This window comes from Oryza sativa, chromosome 5 (assembly GCF_034140825.1).
Source record: "Oryza sativa Japonica Group chromosome 5, ASM3414082v1".
In the NCBI taxonomy this organism is placed as follows: Eukaryota; Viridiplantae; Streptophyta; class Magnoliopsida; order Poales; family Poaceae; genus Oryza; species Oryza sativa.
In genome coordinates this window covers 24,293,403-24,308,063 of record NC_089039.1, presented here as the reverse complement: position 1 = coordinate 24,308,063, position 14,661 = coordinate 24,293,403, and the positions used below count along the sequence as shown (strand labels likewise).

Below are 14,661 nucleotides of genomic sequence, written 5' to 3'. Positions count from 1 at the left end.
GGCAACACAACGACGGGTGGCACAGGAGAAGGGGAGGCCGCAGGCACAAAGGAAAGCCGTCGTCCAGGGGGGCAACGAGGGGGGCGGGAAGGCCAGTGACGAGCAACGGAGAGGGAGGAGACGGGTCCAATGAGGAGGGCGAAGAGGCCGGTGAGCTCGCCCGCTCCTCCCACCACAAATCCATCCATCCACCATTGCAGTCGGCTGCCCTTCTCCCCACCGGCTGCCTGTCGGATGGCCTTCGCCGCCCTTGTCCATGCTGCTCGTGTCCTGCCTGACACAGCCTCCTCCCTCCAGCCTTGCCTTGGCAGCAACCGCCTACTCCTCCTTAGCAGCAATCGAGGAAAGCTGCCGTCGAGGGGGGAGGTGGGGCCAATGAGGGGCGCAGGGAGGCCAACGACGAGTGATGGAGAGGGAGGAGACGGGTCCAGCGAGGGGAGCGGGGAGGCCGGTGAGCAGGGAGGCCGGTGAGCTTGCCCGCTCCTCCCACCACAAATCCATCCGTCCACCATTGCAGTCGGCTGCCCTTCTCCCCATTGACCGCCTGTCGGATGGTCTCCGCCGCCCCTGTCCATGCTACCGTGTCCTGCCCGACACAGCCTTGCCTTGGCAGCAACCGCCTACTCCTCCTTAGCAACAATCGCTGCGACAGCCACGACGAGAGGCCGCCAGACCTCCTCCTCTCCCGTATCGTCCCGCCGGCCTCCTCCACACCGACGAGAAAAGTGAGAGAGGAGGAAGGCATAGAAGATGGAAAGAGAGAGGGTCAACTCAACTCCTCCCCTACCAGCCATCGTCCGCGCCCAGCTCCTCTCCCCTGACTTTGGTTGCCAAGAAAGGGAGGATGGGATGACAGAGGAAGAGAGGTGGAGAGGGAGGGGAAATAGCAGCTGACGTGTGGGGCCCACGCCGACTCATTTGTCATGTCAGATAAAACCGGGGTCAAAACTTCCTAAGAACTTAGAGTGACCCGGTTTTGTAAGTTAAAGGATGACATATATCTAGTTTTATGGTTGGAGGATGATTTTGTAATCCGATGACAATACAAGAGACTTTCGATGTATTTTTCCAAAATTAAAAGGAATAAGTTCATCTGAGGTCTCTAAACTTGTCAACGAATCCAATTTTCGTCCTTGAACCCTAAAACCAGATACAACGAATCCTTCAACTATCAAAACCGGTGCAGATAAGGTCCCTCGGTGGTTTAGATAGCGGTTTTCGCTGATGTGGCGCCTACGTGGCTATTTTGACTCGGTCTTCGTATGACATGGCAGTGACATGGCGCTTACATGGCAATTCATCCAGAAAAATAATAAAACTGGTGGGACCCACATATCAGTTACATAAAAAATAATTAAAAATGGTGGGGCCCACATGGGCCCCACATGTCGTTCCCACCCTACCCTTCTTCCTCATCTCTCCCTCTCTCCCCTCTCCTCTCTCCAGCCGCCACGGGACGGGGAGGTTCGGCGCACGGCGGCACGGCGGCAGCGGCTGGCGACGCAGTGACGGCGACGGCGGTGGCAGCGCAAGAGAAGGGGAGAGCGTCGGCGGCGGGAGCGCTGGGCGGGGTGGGGGGGGGGGAGCGCCACGGGAGGCGGTCGGAGCGGTCGAGACATGGCGAATCCACTCGTCTCCCTCCCCACCTCCACCCATGGCGGTCATGGCGACCATGGTGGTGGCCACGATGAGCCCCGACCAGAAGCCGTGGTCGCTGCTGAAGAGCAGGCCGAGTAGGACGGCGAGGCCCAGCGAGAAGCCGCACTTGGCCGCGCGCGGCCACCAGCCTCCTCATGGTGTATCTTGTTGTTGTTTCCTTGTGCCACTGGTGTTTCTTCTTCCTCGTCTGCTCCGGTTGCTTTTCATCGTCGTGTTTTGTTGTTGCTGAGATCACCTTGACTTGGGAGGCAGGCAGGCAGCAGCGTCTGAGTGTGCAGACAACAGAGAGCAGCAGCTTAGGTGGACGTTGGGGCGCCGCCGGATGAGATCCATGGAGGAGGAGATCCAAGCATAAGAGGAAGAGGAAAGGAGCCAGCTGCAGCAGCAACAACAGAGACCGGTGCTAGTTTGGCCATCTCCATGCTACCTATGCCTGTGTTGCTGCAGCTGGGAATGCGTTTTGTGAGCAAAGCCAGGCGTACATGGTCGGTAGGCTGCTGCAGCCATGTTGGTGTCGTGCAGATGCTGCTGATAGTGTTAATGTTAGGCCATCATATCTCATATGTAACTTAGCACTACTAGATTCCGACGACTCTTCTTCGATCGGGCCATCTGTATGCATGCATCTACTATCTATACTATAGTGTAGGTTTGTTGCATGATTTGCTGCACGCGTATAGTATACATACTTGGGCGGAGCTTATGCGGCGGAGGAGGACGGCGCCGGCCGGCGGAGGCTGCGCGGTCGGCCTGCGACATGATGCACGCGGCCACGCACTGCCGCCGCCGTCTGCTGCAACGACAATATGATGCTCTCTCATCATCACCTGCATCGCCGCTCGAGAAGTGCAACTGGAAGGCGTGGGCCAGCAGCATGACCCTCTCTGCCGCCACCTCCAAGTAGGCGAGCCTCTTGTCCGTGGCGTCGCGCGTGGCCAGCCTCGGGCAGGGGAGCAGCACGCCCAGCAGCGCCGCCACAACCCCGAGCGCCGTGCACGCCACCACGTTTGCCGGATGCAGCAGCACCGCCTCCGACCGCATGCTCTCCTCCCTGAACCTCGCACGTATATGATGATGATCTGCCCCAGCGCGATCCGCTTCGCCACCGGCCACGCCGTCCCCTCAAAACTCGTACATCGCCGCTCGCCTCCGCCTCCGCTGCTGGCTAGGAGGCGTCCTCCCGCGAGTCCACCGCCACAGCGTCGCCGCGGCGCCGCTCCCCCCACCCCGCTCCATCAGGAGCAGCGCCGCGAAGAACGAAGGAGGAAGAAGAGCAGCAGCAGCCGCATGGGATTGAGGATGACATGTGGGGCCCACGTGGCCCCACCATTTATAATTATCTTTTGTGCAGAACTGACATGTGGGTTGCATGTATATTATTATTTTTTTCAAATCAAATTACCACATAAGCACCACGTCAATGCCACGTCAGATAAAGACCAAGTCAAAATAGCTACATAGACGCCACGTCAGCCAAAACCGCCGAGGGACGTAGTCTGCACGGTTTTGATAGTTGAGGGACCCATGGTATCTGGTTTTGGGGTTAAGGACGAAAATCGGATTCGTTGACAAGTTCAGGGAACTCAGATGAACTTATTGCAAATTAAAACGACCTCATACGTGATGGGCCTTGGCCCTTGTTGCACCTGCCCAATTGCACCAATCGTCTTCCGAAGAGGCCCAGCCCAGCAGCCCGTGAGTCCCTGACGAGAAAGGTCGCCATGGCCGAAGCCACCGCCACCGACGGCGGCACGCGCGGCGCCCGCTGCCCGGCGGCGCACACGTCGCGCGTTGCCGCGGCCGCCTCGGAGCGCTCTACCGCCGGTTTGCACCCTGCCAAACCGGAGACGCGGGAGGAGAGGAGAGGAGAGGAGAGGAGAGGAGAGAGAGAGAGAGCGCGCAACGCGTCCTTCGTTTTTTCATCAGGCGGTAAGTTCAATAGCCGCGATTCTCTAATGAGTTCAGAATGATGCATCTGAGTTTGATGCCGTAATTTTTTTTCTTCCGAGAAATTGGTGATATGGTAATTCTCTGATTCTCCTACCCTTTATGCGTACTGCGCAATTAGGTTTTCCAGGATATTTACCGTTTGCCTTGGCATGGTCACAATTCACAACCGCTTGCTTCTTGAGATAATTGGTGTTAAGATACCCAAATCTGGGGCTAATCAGTCTTGAGTGTTGAAATGCATAGCTTAAAAAGTAAGGATCGTTGGCGGTTCAACTTATCTCCATAGCAAAAGTTTAGCCAAAGAGTTAACTCTTGAAAGTTACAGTCACACATTTAACTAGATGAGTACAAACAATGCCACAATAGAATAAGCTGGATCTGAAACATGCGCTTAGGACAATGATGTTTATAAATTTATGACATAATGGAAGCTTCCCAATGTTTGAGAAACGCAAGGAACTGATTAGTTAAGACCATACTCTTCCGCTAAAGTACCTGATTTTTTTTCTTCACAGTGCTTTGTGATGGCAGGTTGAATGCATAAATGCATAATGTTCTTGAAGTATCAGCATCCACCAACATCATGAGTTCATATGTGATCTGAAAAATACAGAGAACATAGTGCACAAATAAGTGTTTTGACCATTTTTTTAAAGAAAGATGGACGCCATTATTTTTATTTGGTCAAACTAAGTGAGCTGCGCTAACTTATAATACTTATGCATGGAACTTTAATACTTTATCATCGATATTTTTAGAAACCAGTTACCATCTGTATAGAGTACTGCCCTGGACTTTTCTTCTTGGGAAGTCACGCCACAACATTCTCTAAAATTGGACCAAATGTTTTTGTTACTATGCATGGTTCCATGAGAAAATATGCATGTCTCACTGCAAAGTTTTAGGTTTTCATTCCCTTACAAGGTATGACTTGACCATGGTTTTGGGGTGCTGGTCTGAATTTTTTTGAGTAAAATTCACAAAACTATAGATACTTTGGTCAAATTATCAGAAAACTATAGATTTAAGGTCATGTATCACAAAACTACAGATTTAACAATAAATTTATCACAAAACTACAGGTTTAAGGCTAAGTATCGCAAAACTATAGTTTTAATAATAAAATTATTACAAAACTACATATTTTAGGGTTTAAATACTTAACACTAATGTTAGGTTTGAGTTAAAAATGTCCAACTTTTGTGGTTAAATTGATACTAAACCTGTAGTTTTGTGATAACATTGTTACTAAATGTGTAGTTTTGCAATATCCCACCTTAAATCCTGTAGTTTTGTGATAACTTTGTTACTAAATGTGTAGTTTTGTGATATTCCACCTTAAATCTGTAGTTTTGCGATAATTTCAGTGTTAAATCTGTAGTTTTGGATACATCATGTTAAATTTGTAGTTTTTTGATAATTTGTTTAAAGTACCTGTAGTTTTGTGAAATTTACTCAATTTTTTTTACTTGTAAAGAAACATTTTATATCAAAGAGTTTTAACACTGATAAGTTGAGTACTTAGTTGACAACACATACTTAGACAGAAAAAACAGAAAAGGCATTCAGTTCTTACCATTTCAGCTATATCGCTGTTGCATTCAGGACAACCTTCTTCTTATGCTCCTGTTGGGTATGAAGTAATCATCATCTATCTCTATTACTGGTACATGAGCAATTTTAGGCCAATCTTCTCCACCAATTTCCTGGCACCTCTCTGTTATTAAAGGGCATTCTTTGATGTATAATTCTTTTAGTGATTCTGGAAGGCCATGTTCTGACAAGCATGTTATAAGAGGGCATTTCAAGATGGTCATAACTGTTAGACAGGAAACTTCATTTAGGTCAGCTGGCAAGTAGCTCATATCACTGCACTGGAAGATCTCCAATGTTTGCAGAGTGACTGGAAGCTTTACTGGAAAAGAATAAAAGTTGGCACAATTAGTGATGGTAAGATGTATCAGTGAGGATAGTTCATTTAGCTCTTGAAGAAGAGGATTGATTAGATTGGAGCATGAAGTGATGCGCAGGTCTTCAAGCATGGGGGGTAGCAAGCTATGCTGCTCTGATGGTGCCAGCATCTCGCAATCATAAATGTGGAGACTTTTAAGAGCAGTCAGGGATCTGAATCCTTCAGCTGGCAGATGAGTTAGCTCTGCGCACTTAGTAATGGTTAATTGCTGGAGAGAGAATAATTTCTGGCTAAGCAATCCATTCTGTAAGGATATGAGATTTGGGCACTGATGAATCTGTAAACATGCTAATGATGATGAAAATTGACAGTTTGGTACATGGACTTCTGGAAGAATAGTGAACCCTGTTTCTGAAATTATGAGCTTTACTAATGTCGGTGGTAAGGGCGGGAATTCTGTTACTTGTGGGCAGTCAATCACTTCAAGTTCTGTGAGGGATGGAAGCAACTCACCATCTTGAAAAGAAACCCATCTTTGGAGATTAACCATGTCTTCAATTACAAGTTCCTTCAGTGACGGAAACCCCTTAACCTCATCGCTGCCTGAAAACTCTTGGTTGATTTGAATAATGGCAGGAAAACCCCCAATGTCTAAGAACTTGAGTAGAGGTAGCTCCCCTAGTGCTGGTAGAATCGAACAATTTGTACAGTCAGACAGGTGAATAGTTTGCAAGTGACAAAGTCTGCTTAACCACTTTGGAAAGTAGAATCCCACAAATCCCTTGACCGTCAGCTCCCTGAGTTCGCAATGTGGTTGGAGCTGTTCAAGTATCTCTTTCTCTTGATTTGCTTCTTCTGAAGTTAGGTGCCTCCTGTCGGACCATACCAGGTCTAGAATCCTGATGCGTGTCTTCTTGCTTAGTAAAGCTTCACCTGCCTCTTCTGCACTATCTACAGCCTCAAGATTCTTAATACATATACGACCTCCGATACTCATCATTGTTTTCAATTCACTGATCTTGTATCCTTTGTCGTTATGAACAACAAATTCCTCCAACTGTTGGAGGCAAGTCAAGTTCCCTATTCTTGCAATGCCAGTGATCAAATCTATTCGTGCTTCTAGCCATCGAAGATTTACAAGATTGGTTATGCTTTCTGGGATGCACTCTAATACATGGCAGTTTTTCAACTTAAGTGTTTGCAAGTTGAAGAGCCTACCAATTGATGAAGGCAACACAGTTATACCAGTGCCTGAAAGATTCAAATAACGGAGCATTTTTAGGTTCCCGATGGAGTCTGGCAACTCAGTAATGTCTCGCCGGTTCAATTCAAGCACATGGAGGTACCTTAACATGAGGAACAGATCACTGGGAATAGGGCTTGTCCTTGATTTATATCCATTTAATAGTAGAAGTGTGCGTGCTCTCTTAAATCCAAGAAAGTCTTCAAATGAAGTCCGGCTTCTATTGTGACAAGAGAATGACAGGTGCCTGGAACTTCTTGAAGTGCTGCTGCTGTTTGGAGGGTCATCCAATCTTAAGCATTCATCCATTGAGACCGACTGTGCAAGGTCATGCATGGCGTCATGCATCACATATCCTCCTTTGTGATGTTGGAAGAAGGATCTGCTTAATAGTTCATCAAAATAGCTGCTCCCAAGTTCCTCAATTGTTCTCCTTCCTGGAGACTGAATGAACCCAAGGGCCATCCATATTTGCACCAAGGTTTCTTTTTCGAACACATAATCTTTATGGAAGACTGAGCAAAACGCAAAACATCGCTTCAATATGGCAGGCAAATGATTGTAACTCAGCCTCAGTGCTGGTAATATATTGTTCTTATCTGATGGTAGTTCCCATATTTCACTCCTTAATACATTCTTCCAATCATCCTCAGTATCCTTGGTACATAACAAACTACCTATTGCTTTTGCAGCAAGTGGGAGGCCTTTCAACTTCTTCACAATTTCCTTGCCTATAATTTCTAAATGTGGGTGCAAACTGGAGTCACCATCAGCAAATGCATAGCTCCTGAACAAGTTCCAGCAATCATTTTCAGATAACTGCTTTAGAAAGTAAGGAGTCATTCCACCCATTAGTTTCCCAACATTTTTGTTCCGTGTAGTTACTACAATTCTGCTTCCATTGCTTCCACTAACAAGAGCACAACGATATCTGTCCCATTTTTCAGGGTCCTCATTCCAAACATCATCAAGTACTAGAAGAAATCTTTTACCTTCCAGCTTTTTTGAGAGATCTTCTTGAAGCAAGTTCATGTTGGTCGTGACCGATGAGAACCCACTGGCAACTGATTCAATGGTTTCCTTGGTAAGCTTCATTTCGTCAAAATTTTCAGAAACGCACAGCCACACCCGTAACTGGAAGTACTCCTTTACTCTTGGATCATTGTAGACAAGCTGTGTTAGAGTTGTCTTCCCTAGTCCCCCCATACCCACTATGGGAAGAACAGAAACGTTGGCATGGTTGGAGTTGTTCGGAGTCAACAGCATCTTCACAATGTTCTCTTTATCTTCTTCTCTCCCAAACACACTTGAGCCATCAATTAGTGAACTGGTCTTCGGCCTCTCTTTGATCTCTTCTCTGTCCATGGTACTGCTCATATCGGGCCCAATAAGCTGTCTTTCTTTCACAAGCCTGTCGATCTTCTCCTCGATCTTCCTTATTTGTTGCACAATCTTGTGGTTGGAAAAACAGTTGTTCAACCAAAGGCAACAGAAACTGCTTCTAACCTTGCTCAGATGGCGACTGCGGGACGAGCCTTCTAGTTCAGATTGGAGGGTCTCAGCTGCATATTCATCGAGCAAGTCATCCATCTCATATGCGACATCCTTAAGCTTGGCAAGCCAGCTTCGTGCCGCCCTATCCTTAAGTTGCCGAGCCTCAGCATCTTCGACATGCGCTTGAATCGTTGACAGACTGCTGGATAACTTCTGCAGCTCCTCAGCTATGTCTTGGGGGAATTTCAGCTCACCTATAGCAGCAGCAATCACTTTATCAAAAAGTGCTTGCATGAAGGCAGACAGAACAGCTTCTCCGATCACCATGTTCTTCGGTTGGGTATGCTAATTGGAACGGAAGGTGAGGAGGCTTGGGACTTTGGGGGTACTTAGTTGAGTCTCCAGCATTGACCTCAAAGTCGTTGTTGCCTGTACATTTTCAGAAAAGAAAAGTTGTGTATTGTAGGGACCTGCTGTAACATCTCTCCTGGACTACCGACGATCTGATCGGTGGCTTCTATGATTTGTATGCTTAATAGGATCATGACATCTGAGGTATACTTTATTCCATATAAAAAAATGAGGATAAATTTATTATAAAATGTGTTCTTATTTTTGTCACAGGATAGGGTTTGGCCCATATGAGACATCCTGGTGGCGAAAACAACATCCGTCCGATGTAAAAGAGAAATATGATATACTCTCAAGGCGTCTGTTTTTTTGTAACTTACAGTTGTAGAGTTATCTGGTACTTCACTCATGTGTTGACCAATCATCTGAATCTTACTCCAATGTCTTGTGCAGATAAATTACCAAAGGAGACAAGCTGTCGATTCCCCAGCGTTATGTGTAATATTCAAATGAACTCAAGTGCTGTCGATGCAAGCTTGGCAATTTCCTAGAAAGACCAGCCAAAGCAACATCAAATGCTGTTCGAAAAGAAGCACAGCTTCAGCAGGCCTGCTACAGTCATGTGCAAATATGTCTCGCATCCTTTCTCTTGTGTTCAGTCAACCATGGCTGCCCGGCATCGAATGGAAAATTTTGAAAAGAACCGTTCAGAAGATCTCTTTCCACTAGATATCTTTGATTAAAATTTTCCAGGTTCGCACAAGTCGCAGTTAGGTGGGTTAGCATATAGTATTTGATGAAAGTGCGAGCTCTTCGTGCCAGTCCTTGAAAAAAAAGAAGAAGAAGCACTGTATGATTGATGAAGGTGCGTGATTTCTTTATGGTTTCATCTTGATGTGCGTCATGTTTCACACTCGATAACCATTTTATTTTATTGATAATGTCTAGGTTGCTTAACTTGTTTCACACCTACTGTTCGTGAGAGTTTTGACTTCTTTAGCAGCAGTGAAGGATGCCGAATAATCCTACTTTGGTCATATCTGTGTAGTATTTATCAATTATTTCTCCTCCTTTTTTTTTGCAGCAAAGGGAATGTTCTTTGCAAAACAAAAGGAAAAAGGGGTACTTCATTTGAGCTCGACGTTGGTCGTTGGTAAGTTACTGATACAAGTTCGGTTCTGTAATCTGTATACGCTTCTTTTATGTATGATTTCTACAAATATATAAAATACAGTTTATGACTCTATAATGGAGTGCTAAAGTGAAAAAAAACCGTAGAGATTAAAATTTTGTGTGTTTTTTCAACACTTTTCAGGAACCTATTTACATACACTTTTTTATGTACGTTCTATGTGCATATATTTTATACATAAGTACAGCTCACACTTTGTACCAAGAACAGTCAACAGGTGCCTCCTTAAGGGGCAGTGCGATGGGCTTAAAGCCCAGCTTTTAAACTGGCTCCGCAAATGTAGGTGGCCGATACGGTACTAAAGTCCACGCGCTGTACGTCTCGCGCATCCCTGTCTCGTCGTCGCGTGTAGTTGGGCCACGATTTACGGCCCATCGGAGTAGGCCCATGTGCACAGAACGTTCGCTACCGATCCAGTTTTTGGTGGGCCTCTCGTGAGTTGTGCTGGTTGTCCGTTTTAGTGGGCCATGTGCTGGACGCTGGCCTGCCCGCGTGCCACGACGGCGAATTCTGTATCATTTCCATTGAGGGCCTCTTTATTTAAAGGAATGCCAAAGGATTTTTGGAGAAATGGGATTCCAAAGGATTATTTTCCTTCAAGCCTCTTTGATTCATAGGAAAGGCAAATATAAATTCCATAGGATTGCATTCCTATGAGTGGATTCCAAAGGAAACTAAAAAAGAGGTCAGACTTCTTGGAATTATTCCTGGCGCAAAAAGGGATGTGCGGATTCCTTACCTATGCCTCTATCAAAGGGATCTTCTTACGTTTTCCTCTGTTTTCTCTTCCCGTAGGATTTAAAAATCCTACCACTTCAAATCCTGTGTTTTTCCTATTATTCGAATCAAAGGGGGCCCCGAATGTTTTTCCACACCTGTACTTTGTCCCAGAGTTGAATGGTTTTGAATTTGGTGAAGATTTTTCCATACTTGATAGATTGTTGGATCTTTATTATAGACAAGAAGACATGAACAAGATCGATTTTTCCCTTCTAAATTCCTCTTGGTATACATCAACACAACGAGCTATGGAGGAATCACATGAACATTTACTTCGATTCTTGTGAGCAAACACAAAGCTATCAAGAACGTAACGCACTACGGATCAGTGAAAATCAAATCGATTTTAACTCATTGCTGTGGACGTGCGATCCAGAGAGAATTCAGAGCGCGAAGCCGGGAGAAGTAGTCACTGACTAAGAGCAGCGCCCTTGCAGATTGCCGGGTGGTCAGCACCCGCTGCATTTTCTGGAGACTTTGCATCCGCAGATCATCAGCCTGTAGATCAGCAAATGGAAGGATAAAGCACAAAGCTTCATGTCATGTTCATGTGAATTGAGTAGGCAACCAGCTCCAAGAATTGCTGAAATTACTACCTGCTGCAGCAAGCTTTCCATGTCGCCGATCTTTCCCAATGCCGCAGCCGTGTGATCTGCAGCATTGCTAGGAGAAGAAGAACCTGCACGGCCAAGTTGGGATGCAACGGTTTTCGCAAGAGAATCTTGTATAATTTCCATCCCTTGAGAAAGAGTTTCTTCTGCCTGTTGGGAAGATTGCTGCTGGTTGTATATGCTGGCAAGCTGCTGCTCAGTCAGTGGCTCTAGCTGATCTGCAAGCAACTGCAGCAAAAAATAAATAAATAAATAAATAATAAAATAATAATAATAATAATAATAATAATAATAATAATAATAATAATAATAATAATGATGATGATGATATATAAGAGACCTTAAGAAGATCCGATGGTCGGAATCCACCTAACCAAAGAAAACACCTCTCAAGAGGGGTCCTCCAGGTTGCTGATAACACATGGAGAGCATCAGCCTTTGCTGCTAAACCCTTGATCCTGAAGATTTCTTCATGGTGCGCCATGACGCTACTAACAATGTTCTGAAGATCATCGTCACCGGCATGAGTGTGGACTGCAGACCTCAGCTCATTTATCTGCTTGTTATGCTCCTCCAGCCAGCGCATGTACTCCATGTTAAAAGCCAGAGCTTCTAGAATTCAGAGATTGTTATCAGTCTTAACATGAAGTGGTAAGAGATGATGCGAGGATGATGATGGAATCAAAAAGGAAAAAAAATGTGATGGACAACAAACAATAGCTGCACTCATGCAAAAGTTTTAGTGTACTCAGAAATAGAGAGGGCTTCTTAAAGATCAAACTGCATACTGTAACCTAACTATTTTACAGGATAGCTCATTACCATTTTCACTCGTTGAACGTTGTTGGTCTCCCGATGTTGAAATGATAATGCCCTGGGCAGTAAGTAGACAAAGATCAAATATTCAGATATCAGCATGTTCTGAAAATAGAAAGGTGAAGAATATACCTGTTGACGAGCACGTTGAAGCTCCTGCTCCAATTGAGTAAGTTTCATCCTGCTATCCTCAAGCTGTTGGACATATGCCTGTGGGACAAAAGGATAAATATTTTATGAGTTCCAGTGCAAATCTTGTGAACATGCTTGAAATAGCATATGAGCAAGGGAAAGGTTAACGGGATCCCGCGCAACAGGTTATGCTCATGAACAAACCTTCTTCCTTAAACGGCTTTTCCTAGCCGCTTCGCGATTTTGGGCAAGACGACGTAGTGTCTGTCAAAATGAGGATGTCAGTAACAACCTAACAAGTGAATCATGAACCAATGCTTTGAAGGTGTAGTGATCAGATACCTTTTGACCTAGTTTGCCTTTTGATTTGTCTCTAGGACAATAAGCTATGGGAGTAGGAGGATCCCCTTGTTCAAACTGATAAGTAGATCGGGTCAGTCAACATATATGCAAATAACAACAGTCTATTGCAAAAAATGAAAGGTAACATATTGTTAATATCTAACATGATGGTGCATCAGAATTTTGATGAAAAATGTAAATTGAACATAGTAATTACCATCCGGATATTCTTGTCAATGTCTGGATCTGTTGATGCATCTGTCCCAGGGCTTGCATAAACCATATTAAACTCCTCTCAGCTAAAAATGCACTTAATATTTATAATATTATTGATCTAGTGCGCTTCCTTTCGCTTTGCTGTTTACTGGGATCCTGAGACGGGTGCCGCAGCAGTTTTACAACTGAAGGAACAGATTGCAGTGGACAGAAAATATATCCATCATTTACCAAGATGAAAATTGAAGGAGGTAAATTGGCTTCAGATTGAAATGGGTAAAAACACAGCCAAGCTGCTCAGTCAACTCAAATTCAGCTAGGTGATGTACTTTGTACGGTAATCATGAGAACAAACATAGAGAAAACGAAGAATATGCACATCATATGGACATTCTGAACATATTTGGACAACAAAAGTTGAAAAATCAATTGCATAAGCATCTAGCTACTCCTTAAGAAATCAACAGAGAGAACATCTGCATACCTGTAATTTTGCTGGCAATGTCAAATATCTGTATACTCCTCAAGCCCCTCTTGCCTTCACAAACCCAAGAGGCTTACAATTCATTGACCTCTGTGCAGCTGAAAAAGAGTTGATAGTACACGCTAACAGAAATAATGGACAGAAACCATGATGCTAACACAGCTTTATCAGCACCATATCTTCTGGAGTAATCAAATCGTCAGAAATGGCACATACGCGTGTACTGCCACATTGCATCAGATATATCCTGAGATTACCAGTTTGGTGTCTCTTACACCCAACACGCACTCAGTGGTCTGTGATAGCGATCAACTATGTCTGAATTGTGAATGTGCTCGGAGCACAGGAAAGCACAAGTGGTGTATCTCGGCGTTTATGTCTAACATCAGAGTAGAATTTGGACGGCAGGAGGGGGACCATTGTGACTGACTAGGCCGCCTCATCAATTGAAAAGATTTTAGATTTTTGCGCCTAACCATGGTTTACCTGAGCCTGAGCTGAGATTAGAAGTCTTGAGAAATATGGCTAGAAAAAAGGTTCAGAAAAAAAGCCTAGTTTGCTACACTGAGAAGTCGTGGCGCGTAACCATGCCAACCAAGGCTTGCCAATGCCGACGCACTACTGAAATTGTGCAACAGAGCAGAAAGAAAAAGAAAGGAACTCACTTGTACGGCCGCTCATCGAATCGATGCGATGGATGGCTGCCGCTCGATCCGGGCGCCCCTTCACTGTCGCCACCACCCTCGACCGGCGCACGGTTACACGAACGCCGCGGCCGCTGCGTCGGCGGCGTCAAGCAGCTGGTTGGCCGTGCGCGCGAGCCTGCCAGGGTCCTTGGGGACAATTGCGCGGGGACGACGCGACAAACATCGCCGTGGGTAGTTCGGCCCCGGCGGCGGCATTTGCTCGAACAGATGGTGGGCACTGTTCGAGAGGCAGTACTACCTCTCCCTCGCGGGGGCTCGCTCCCCTCGGGGCACAGTAACACAAAACGCCGCGCTGCGCGGCCTACGAGGGTGTCCGTGGCGCTTGCGTAGGGACGACGCGACACCGCCTTCGGCCCCGGCGGCCAATGCGGGCGGCGGGCGGCGGCGGCGGCATTTGGTCGAACAAATGGTGGGCACGGTGCGAAAGATAGTTTCGAGATAAACGGTCGAAGATTCGAATCACGAGGATATTAATAATCTTCCAGTTCTCCATTTTTATACCCCTGAAAACGAAACGGACGGTGATGACTCCCCTGTTCCCAAAACTGAACGTCAGGAGAAATTTAGGCGCTGATTAGATTTCAACTTTTTCTTCAAATTTCTAATTTTTTTGTCACATCGAACTTTTCTACATACACAAACTTTCATTTTTTTCCATTACATCGTTCTAATTTCTTCGAATTCAATTTTAACGTGAAAGCAGCCTTAGGCAAAATTTGCGTCGAGAATTTTTTTTTTCTTATTATTAATACGAAAATATCTCGGTGTCGAG

At 45.6% G+C, this 14,661-nt stretch overlaps 2 protein-coding genes and 1 long non-coding RNA gene across 3 annotated transcripts; 1 reads left to right on the top strand and 2 right to left on the bottom strand.

Annotated features, from left to right (window-relative positions):
* The first annotated feature begins 3,356 nt into the window (after positions 1 to 3,356).
* On the top strand, positions 3,357 to 9,928 carry LOC136356555 (uncharacterized). The gene is made up of 9 exons (XR_010741434.1): positions 3,357 to 3,588; positions 5,215 to 5,275; positions 5,367 to 7,369; positions 7,457 to 7,595; positions 7,712 to 8,619; positions 8,725 to 8,813; positions 8,883 to 8,937; positions 9,063 to 9,474; positions 9,694 to 9,928. It is a non-coding gene; the product is annotated as an uncharacterized lncRNA (long non-coding RNA).
* Positions 3,871 to 8,585, bottom strand: LOC4339179 (putative disease resistance protein RGA3). The gene is made up of 2 exons (XM_015785220.3): positions 5,186 to 8,585; positions 3,871 to 4,209 (listed from the first exon to the last, which is right to left on the bottom strand). The coding sequence occupies exon 1, from the start codon at positions 8,583 to 8,585 to the stop codon at positions 5,211 to 5,213; it is 3,375 nt and encodes a 1,124-aa protein (XP_015640706.1). The 3' UTR covers positions 3,871 to 4,209; positions 5,186 to 5,210.
* An 800-nt stretch (positions 9,929 to 10,728) lies between the features above and the next one.
* LOC107276263 (transcription factor TGAL1-like) lies at positions 10,729 to 14,344 on the bottom strand. The gene is made up of 9 exons (XM_026025664.2): positions 13,183 to 14,344; positions 12,700 to 12,883; positions 12,483 to 12,557; positions 12,345 to 12,404; positions 12,141 to 12,218; positions 12,015 to 12,066; positions 11,533 to 11,804; positions 11,178 to 11,420; positions 10,729 to 11,079 (listed from the first exon to the last, which is right to left on the bottom strand). The coding sequence occupies exons 2-9, from the start codon at positions 12,763 to 12,765 to the stop codon at positions 10,933 to 10,935; spliced, it is 993 nt and encodes a 330-aa protein (XP_025881449.1). The 5' UTR covers positions 12,766 to 12,883; positions 13,183 to 14,344; the 3' UTR covers positions 10,729 to 10,932.
* Between the last annotated feature and the right edge of the window lie 317 nt (positions 14,345 to 14,661).

Excerpts from the sequence above, each read along its gene's own strand:
- LOC107276263 (XM_026025664.2), bottom strand. The coding sequence starts at position 12,765 with ATGGTTTATGCAAGCCCTGGGACAGATGCATCAACAGATCCAGACATT. Across the intron at positions 12,558-12,699 it reads TTGACAAGAATATCCGGATG|TTTGAACAAGGGGATCCTCC; the intron begins GTAATTACTATG and ends TCTACTTATCAG. Across the intron at positions 11,080-11,177 it reads TGGAAAGCTTGCTGCAGCAG|GCTGATGATCTGCGGATGCA; the intron begins GTAGTAATTTCA and ends GCTGATCTACAG.
- LOC4339179 (XM_015785220.3), bottom strand. The coding sequence starts at position 8,585 with ATGGTGATCGGAGAAGCTGTTCTGTCTGCCTTCATGCAAGCACTTTTT.